This window comes from Cebus imitator, unplaced genomic scaffold (genome assembly GCF_001604975.1).
Source record: "Cebus imitator isolate Cc_AM_T3 unplaced genomic scaffold, Cebus_imitator-1.0 Scaffold287, whole genome shotgun sequence".
NCBI classification, from domain to species: domain Eukaryota; kingdom Metazoa; phylum Chordata; class Mammalia; order Primates; family Cebidae; genus Cebus; species Cebus imitator.
The window spans coordinates 966,863-976,104 of record NW_016107602.1 but is presented as its reverse complement, the minus strand read 5'-3'; the positions used below and the strand labels follow the sequence as shown (position 1 = coordinate 976,104).

Below are 9,242 nucleotides of genomic sequence, written 5' to 3'. Positions count from 1 at the left end.
CTGTCACCCAGGCTGGAGTGCTGTGTTGTGATCTTGGCTCACTACAACCTCCGCCTCCTGGGTTCAAGTGATTCTCCTGCCTCAGCCTCCTGAGTAGCTGGGATTACAGGCACCCCCTACCATGTCAAGCTAATTTTTATGTTTTCAGTAGAGACAGGGTTTCACCATGTTGGCCAGGCTGGTCTTGAACTCCCGACCTTGTGATCTGCCCACCTTGGCCTTCCAAAGTGCTGGGATTACAGGCATGAGCCACCGCACCTGGCCTTAGCCCCCTCTTTAAATGAGCTGGACCAAGGAGCTGGGACTAGCTGGAGTTAAACCTACTGTGCCCCAACTATCTTCTTACTCCCCGCCTCTGCCTTAGGTGCCTCCTCAGCAACCTCTCACCACTCACCTCCTATAGGTAGAAAAAGAAATTCAGAAGAAAAAACAAGTAACAAAAAAACCGCAAAGCCCCAAATGCAAATAAATGCTTTTAAACAGGTGTAAAGAGAGGACTGGTGGCTCAGCTGCTAAGGAACATTCAGGAGACCCTGCAACATATTTTGCTCCAAGTAAATGTCTAGTTCAGAGGGTGCAGCAGATAAAATATTCTCTAAAAGAACTGAAATTACTGAAAATATGTGCACATTTATATCATACACGTGGCCCAAACTGCTCTGGTGAGAAAGAAAGGGGTACATTTGAGCAACAGGGACATGTGTGTCCTCGCCCGCGGCCCTGAGCACATCCACCATGGCTGAGGGTTAGGTCCTCACACATTTCAGTCCCTGGCTGCCAACCTACCACTGCTTGAAAATTTATCCACCTGATTCCTCCTTCTTTGGATGCTCACAAACGGTCAGGTGCATGCCACCACATCCAGCTAATCTTTTTTTTTTTTTTTTTTAAGAGATGGGGGTCTCACTGTGTTGCCCAGGCTTGTCTCAAACTTCTGGGCTCAAGCGATCCTCCAGCCTTAGCCTCCCAAGTATCTGGGATTATAGGTGCCAGCCACTGCAGCTGGCTCCTTAATTTATATTAGCCATTTTCTATAATTTGCTAGATTAAAATAGGAAAAGAAATAATGACTTAATGCAGTTCGCAAGGGGGGTGGGGGGATGGCTGGCTCAGCACTGAGAGAGGTGGCCAGGGAATGGGGGTGGTGAGCGTGGCCTCAGGCTGCCCTTCCTTGGAGGTAGCTGGGGCCACACTGCATTGCACTTCGTGGGCAGCTACGAGCGAGCCTAGGGCCCAACAGGAACTGTGGAAGGTGCGTCCACAAATGGACCAATGTGTATAATGATGGACTCTCCTTAGTAACCATTACCACCAGCTCTCCTTGATAAGTGAGCCAAAGAGTGGGTCAGGGGAGAAGAAAAGAGGTCAACATGAAGCTAAGGCAGCGAGTCATGCTGTTAGCAATTCTCCTTGTCATCTTCATCTTTACCAAAGTTTTCCTGGTTGGCAACTTAGATACATCTAAGTTGCGGGAAGACCACAGGAGGGCTTTTCACTGAATGATGACTGGCTTGCGGATGGAGTTGTCACCCAAGTTGGACCACACCTTGCAGTCTTCCTGGGAGATTGCAGCCCAGTGGGTGGTTCCCCAGGCAGTGTACCGTGAAGAGACACCAAAGCTGGGGCAATCATGCATGCCATGGCCACCAAGCAAATTATTAAAGCTGATGTGGGTTATAAAGGGACACAGCTGAAAGCCTTACTGCTTCTTGAAAGGGAACAGAAAGTTGTTTTCAAACCTAAACAGTACAGCCGAGACTATGTAGTAGAAGGGAACCACATGCCGGTTATGACAGACACAGTGCAGAGCTAGCAGCCTTTCACCTGGACAGGATTCTGGGTGTCTGAGAGCCCCGTTGATGGTGGGCAGATTTGTTCATCTTCGGACAGAGATCAAGCCATGGAGCAGCTATTGAGCCCCTTCCTAACTGTAGGAAACGATACTTATTTTTATGGGAAGTGTGATTACTACTGAGAAACAGAACCAGCTTATGCTGATGGAGACACAGTGGAAGGATCTGTCACACTTTGGCTTCCAGATGTGTGGCCTCTGCAGAAACACCGACACCCGTGGGAGCAGGACTTAACCGAGAAGGCAAATTGACCAGGTGGGAGTATGATGAGAGCTACTGTGATGCTGTGAAAACAGTGTGCCCTTGTGACTCTGGCCTGTGCCTCTTGGACACATTGACACAGCTGTCTTTGATTTCCTGATTGACAGTGCTGACTGCCATCACTGTGAGAACTTTCAAGATAATGAGGGCGCTCATCCTTCTCAACAAGGACAAAGGTTTTGGGAACACCTTGCTGGATGAAAGAAGCATTCTTGCCCCCTCTCTATCAGTGTTGCATGACTAGGGTTTCTACCTGGAGCAGACTGAGCTACCTAAAGAATGGTGTGCTGAAATCTGCCTTAAAATTTGCCATGGCCATTACCCCTTTTCCCAGTGCTCTCTGATTCTCATCTGGCACCGTGGACCCGTGGCTCCTGAGTGTCCTGGCCACCTGGCATTGCGCAGTTTGGAACGGACACTGCATGGTGGAAGACAGGATGCCTTTCTCCCACTTGTAATTCTCAACACAAAATAAGTGAAACTTCTTCTTACAAAAATAGAGAAACAGCAGAATCAATTCCAAATGGTATGAGATGGATTGGAAATGGCCAGCACCAAGTTCTGGTGACAGGGGACAGGGTGGCCTTGGATGTCTTTGGTGTTTTCTGTAGCAGAAACTAAGGCAAAGACCACAAATTTCAGAGCTGGGAGATGTTCCTGCTGAATCAGCTTCTGACTCCCTCAGCAATTGCCCATTCTAGCAATAGGCATTGTCGTTGGTCAGTCTTAATTTCTAAGCCAAAGGACAATCAGAGGGGTGACATTTGGATAGATGAATACCGGGGTTGGCTCTGGCATGTGTGTTTTAAGTTGAAACTTTCAGTCCTTTCTCCACACTGGTACATTTTGTGGAAAAAAATTACATGCATACGTATAGTTTGTAAATGAGTAAAATCTTAGAACACAAGGTTCCCGGTGTAGGCACTTTCCAAGAAGATTCTGTTCTTCAGCTGGTCCTGAGTCATGCCCTCTGAGGCATGGAATACAGGGTGGAAACAAGACCAATGTGGCTCCTCTTCTCATGGCACTCACAGTCCAGAAGAGGGACACCAGGGAGCAATCCCACATCCGTGTGAGCACGCTGTGAAAGGCACGTATAGAGCATGGTGGGAACACATACGAGGGACTCATGGCCTCCAAAGGGAAGAGGCCTCTAAAGTGAGACCTGAAAGTCAAGAGGGGAGGCAAGAGGGAGTAAAGGAGGAATTTCCAGGTGAGCGCCAGAAGGCAGAGAAAACTTTAATATGGTTGGGACGTTGAGAGTAGATCCTGTTGCTATAGAGGGCCAGGGCCAAGGTGGGAGAGGTGAGGACAGCAAGAGAGGTAGCCAGGGCCAGGTCACAGGGCCTTGAAGACCCAGTGAAGGATTGCGACTTTATCCTGGAGGCAGCAGGTTTTAAGTAGGGAGCGGCTTGATGAGGTTTATATTGCAGAAAGTTCACTCAGGTTGCTTTTATGAAAACAAGTTGAAGAGGACCACACAGAAGGTAAGCCTCTTCAGTTGAGCAATGATGGAGTTCTATCCAGTGCAGGAGCAGTGGTGGTGGGCAGATGAGAACACAACCTAGAGGAGGCAGGGTAAGACGGCTGAAAAGAGGCCTCCACCGACAGTCCTCCCTTCCGGAACACCACAGGGAGCGACACTGCACACAAAAAGCACCTTCATAAGAACAAAAAATCAGATGAGCAATCCCAGTACCTGGTCGTAACTTTACGTCACCGAAAGAGGCACTGAAGAGGGTAGGAAAGACAGTCTTGAATTGCCCACACCACCCTCTGCTGTCCCCCAGAAGTGGCCACGTGGTACGGAGACAGAATCTGTGCCTTTAGGGGTGGGAGAACACAGTAATTGTGGGACTCTGCATTGGAACTGAGTGCTGCCCTGTCACAGCCCAGTGAAAACTATGTAAGAGGTCAAACTGGCACGATTTAGCTTCTGAGTGAAAGATGCACAGTACGGAGCCTTCAGCATGTAGAGGCCATCACTGAAGCTGAGCGAACTGAAACGAATCAGGAAGACCAAAGGGACCTGAGTCAAAAGCCTAAGAAACCCTAACCTACAAAAATGGACAAAGAAACAGGAGCCAGCAAAGGTGACCTTGAAGCAGAGAACAGGGGTACCCAGGAGCAAGCAGCCTCATGACAGAAGGGAAGAGCACTGTTCATGAAGGCACAGGCAACAATGTCAGATAAAGCCAGGAACTTCAGAAATGTAACATCTGCAAAACATCTGCATGTTCGGTACATCAGAGGCACCAGGAAGGCTGAGGAGAGCAGGCTTGATGGAATGGTCGGGGCAGAGCTCGGATTCCCTGAGACTGCACAATGACTGGGAAATGAGGACGTGAAAGCAGGAAGCATCAAAACCTTTTGGAGAAATCTGGCTGTGAAGAGAGTGAGAGACATGAGGCGGTATTTGGAAATGGAGTTTGAGTGTTTTCATTATTTGTGTTTGTTTAATGATGGTGGAGACTTAAATGCCAATGGGGAAGAGCCAGCAGAAGACAAGAGTGAAGAGAAAAGAGGGGATTATCTATTGAGTGAAACCCAGAAGTGGGAGGGGTGAGGACCCACAGTATATGTGGAGCGATTGTCTTTAAGTGATGGAGAGACCTCTCTTCTTCCATTGTATCATGACAATGGGAGAAAATAAAGCTTTTTAGATTCATTGGTTAGAATTAGAGGGAGCTCTTATCTATTGTTTTGTTTTGTTAAGTTAGGAAGTGCTATGATCTACTGAAAATGAGGGAGGACTTTCCCTATAGAGTCTAAAGTTTAAGGAGGGTGGAGACAGCTTGAAATAGAAGGGAGAGAAAGCTCAACAGTGAACATAGAAGGATTTCCAGGCAAGTTGAAGTTGAAGATCATGAAATTACAGTCCTATCAATCTGCCTACATTTTGTATCCCTCTATCTGCCTGGAATCTTTGTCCACCAGCAGCCTTCCTGGCTTTTAAAGAAAGGAAGACATGCCATGTCCACTACAAAGCCAGGACAAACAGCTGCTGGAAAGGTCTGCTAGTGAAAGCTCTCAGCAGCATTTTCCTCTCTTCCCATTACAAGGCATCTAAGCCATGGCCAGAAGATACCACATCTGTGAATGTGAGAGATGAAATGTACCATGACAGGTTTCACCCACATCCCTTTACTTAGAACATTTACTCATTCATTCATTTATCTAGCAATATTTATTGTACATCTTCTTACCATATGCCAGCCTCTGTATTTGGGGTACATTGTTCAATGATTCATGAACCTGGCCTTCAAATAATCACTATTCCTGGTTGGAATTGAGTTCTATAAATAGAGAATTACAGTTGATTTCAAGGGTTATTAAAGAGCACAAGCAATGTGCTACTGGGCACAGAAAAGAGAGCAACTAAAAAAAGATTTCACAAATTTTTCTGTCATCCTCAAGCAGTCTTAATGTTTTCTCCAAAACTAAAATATCTAGATGGTACAAGAACTTTTTTTTTAAAAAGACATTCAGACAAAATTAATATCTTTTGTATTTATTAAGGTATTTAAAGATCATGCAATTGATGGAGAAACTTTGCCGTTACTCACAGAAGAGCATCTTCGAGGCACTATGGGATTAAAGCTAGGACCGGCACTAAAAATTCAATCACAGGTATGGGGACTTTACATAACTAATTATGTATGAATGGCATGATGCTTAATACAAATATGTTACTTCTATCTTGTTGTAATGTAAATAATACTTATTTAACCTCTTTATTAAGTTTTTTCCCTCTGTGGTTGGGGACATAAGAGAAGTGAGGGACCCTGAAAACACTGGATAGGGTGGTGGCATATTCCTAGATATAACTGGGAAAAGGATAAGCAAGGATGCAGTGGTAAATGTTTAACAAGTAGTTCTCTTTAAAAACAAAATAAGGCTGGGCGTGGTGGCTCAAGCCTGTAATCCCAGCACTTTGGGAGGCCGAGGCAGGTGGATCACGAGGTCAAGAGATCGAGACCATCCTGGTCAACATGGTGAAACCCCGTCTCTACTAAAAATACAAAACATTAGCTGGGCATGCTGGCGCGTGCCTGTAATCTCAGCTACTCAGGAGGTTGAGGCAAGAGAATTGCCTGAACCCAGGAGGCGGAGGTTGCGGTGAGCCGAGATCACGCCATTGCACTCCAGCCTGGGTAACAAGAGTGAAACTCCGTCAAAAAAAAAAAAAAAAAAAAAATGAGACCCACGTTGTAGTATCTCCAATTCCTGTGTTGTAAATTACTCCCACCATGGCTGACAAACTCCTAATGTCACTGAATATTGTCATCCTCCAAGAAATCCTCATCCCCTCGAGAGTGCTACCCTCCTCTCCAGGCCCATGACACTTGGGGGTGACTACCCTGAAATGGGAAGAGATGCATAGCCACACCTCACTATAGAGTATTTCTACCAGATACAATCTCAGATATAATAGGTGTAAATAACGTCAAGAATACAAATAATAATAATAGTAAAATAATTAGGTACAAATAATTGAAAAGTGACGAGTCTTAAGCATGTATCACTTTTGTTGTACATAATTTATTTAATATGTTGCTTTGACTTAATTTTTAATAATGATGTATTTAACAACTGGCTTGCAAACTTCCTAAACATTTAATAACTGGCTCTTGTGAACTAGCCAACCCAAACACGCCACTTCTCACCACCTCCACCACTGCATCCTGGTCTCAGGCACCATCATCTCTCATTGAACGACTATATTGGCCTTCTTTTTTTTTTAATTTTTAATTTTTATTTTAAGTTCTGGGATACATGTGCAGGTTTGTTATATAGGTAAATGTGTGCCATGGTGGTTTGCTGCACCTATTAACCCATCACCTAGGTATTAAGCCCTGCATGCATTAGCTAGTATTCCTAATGCATCCCCTGACAGGCCCCGGTGTGTGTTGTTCCCCTCCCTCTGTCCATGTGTTCTCATTGTTCAGCTCCCACTTCTAAGTGACAGCATGTGGTATTTGGTTTTCTCTTCCTGTATTAGTTTGCTGAGAGTGATGGCTTCCAGCTCCGTCCATGTCCCTGCAAAGAAAATGATATTTTTCCTTTTTATGGCTGTGTAGTATTCCATGGTGTATATGTACCTCATTTCTTTATCCAGTCTATCATTGATGGGCATTTGGGTTGATTCCATGTCTTTGCTATTGTGAATAGTGCTGCAATGAACATATGCATGCATGTGTCTTTGTAATAGATGATTTATATTCCTTTGGGTAAACACCCAGTAATAGGATTGCTGGGTCAAAATCTTTGAGAAATCGTGCATTGGCCTTCTAACTGCTCTCCCTGCGTCTGCCCTTGCCCATCCAGAGTTGATTCACAAAACAGTAAAAAGTGATCCTTTTAATACATAAAACAGATTGTGTCACTATTCTGCTCAAGATCTAAAATAGCTCCCCTTTGCCTTCAGAGCCAAAGCCAAAGACCTGTGTCATTTGTGCTCCTCCTCACACGCCGCCACCCTTACCTTCCGGACCTCACCATCCACTTTTCTCCCCCTCAGGAATTCCACTATTGCTCAGCTGCCCCTGGTTAGAGCCACCTTGATACCCTGTTTTACATCTGTAAACAATGTGATTCTGAGAGAAAGAAAAAGCCCACCACATCTACAACTGTGACCTCCACAACTATATGTTAATAGATGCTCCATGCCTGAAATTACCTCAGCCACTCTACCATGTGTGTTTAATGCTGGGTTATTGGGAAAAAAATAGAATTAATTACTATAATTATTTTGTCTTAAAAGGTATCTCAGCATGTGGGAAGTATGTTCTACAAGAAAACTCTTTCATTTCCTGTAAGACAAGCGTTTGATCAACCAGCAGATGCATCCCCTCTTTTGGATTCTAATTCCTGGAGTGATACATTGAGCCTTTTTTGTCCCCAGGATATAATAATTCCTAAAGGAGTTGAGCCAGATAGTATGAGAAACTAAAAGCCCTCAAAGAGAAAGAATAGTCTTAGCCAGTTTTCCAAAGAGTCTAGGATATTACAAAAGATGTGTGAGGATTTCCCAGGACTAGATGGAGAATGAGAAGGGGAGAAAGTCAGCCTTCGTGGAGTTGTCGTGGAGGAGACTTGCCCCCAGGGATTCCCTGCCAGGGCTGAATGACCCCAGCACCAAGTGACTGGAGATCCAGCCTTAGGAGCAAATGCTAATGAAGGGGAGATTTACAAACATTAAGAAAGCATCGGATCAATGTTTTCATGAAGAAATCTCTGAAGAGCTGAAAATGAAAAAAGAGCTCCCTCCCTTTCTTTACTCATTTTCCATTCCCAAACGCTGAAAGAGATAAAGGCAAGCCAGTGAACACACAAAGAGGTGGAAGAGAACCGGGAGAAGTACAGAACAGAACTCCACCTTTTCTCAATGCAGATTTCTGGCATGAAGCAGGCCCAAGCTGGGGAAGGGGAGAAACTGTAACCTGAAAATTTGGAGTTTGACTATGACTCAGGACTAGGTATTTTATTTCTGAAATAAAACTATGTTATGACTGAAAGTGACTGGAGAACTGCTTATTATCTGAGAGGGAGGTGAAAAGCCATAGTGCCCACTCGAGATTTCATCCAAGGGGTGGGGAAGAGTTATCTCTGCAAAGCAGGTTTGGGCTGGCAAGGTGGAGTGCTCTCTGCTCGCACCCTGTGGCTTCCCATGTTTTCAACTTGATGTTTAACAGAATGTCTCTGAAAGGATAAACAAGAAACTGATAACAATTTGCTCAAGGAGGGGATTAGCAGACAGGGGTATGAAGAAGTCTTCTTACTATATACATTCTTGGACATTTTGAATTTTTAACTGTGAGAATATATTTTCTATTTTAAAAATTTACATTTAAAATGAGCAAACTCTAGTAGGCAGCCTCTGAGATTTGGTCCACAAGGATCCCTGCATCCTGGTATTCAAGCCCTTGTGAGATCTACTCCCCTGGAGGGTGGGCTGGGGGTACTGAGGCTTTTCTAATGAACAGAATACAGAAGGTGTGATGGGATGTCACTTTTGGGACTTCTGTATTGTGTGCTCACTTGCTCTCTCTGGATTTCTCACTCTTGGGGAAGCCAGATTCTGTGTTTCCAGGCAGCTCTATGGAGAGCCCCACATGAAATTGGAAA

At 44.8% G+C, this 9,242-nt stretch overlaps 1 protein-coding gene and 1 pseudogene across 1 annotated transcript in view; both read left to right on the top strand.

Moving 5' to 3' along the window:
• Positions 1–8,356, top strand: part of SAMD7 (sterile alpha motif domain containing 7) — a 28,584-nt gene extending 20,228 nt beyond the window's left edge. The window contains exons 8-9 of the mRNA XM_017501978.2: positions 5,634–5,744; positions 7,879–8,356. Coding sequence (XP_017357467.1) covers positions 5,634–5,744; positions 7,879–8,067 — 300 coding nt within the window. The 3' untranslated portion in view covers positions 8,068–8,356. The remainder of the gene's footprint in view (positions 1–5,633; positions 5,745–7,878) is intronic.
• Positions 1,371–2,742, top strand: LOC108284998 (annotated as a pseudogene).
• Positions 8,357–9,242: the final 886 nt, after the last annotated feature.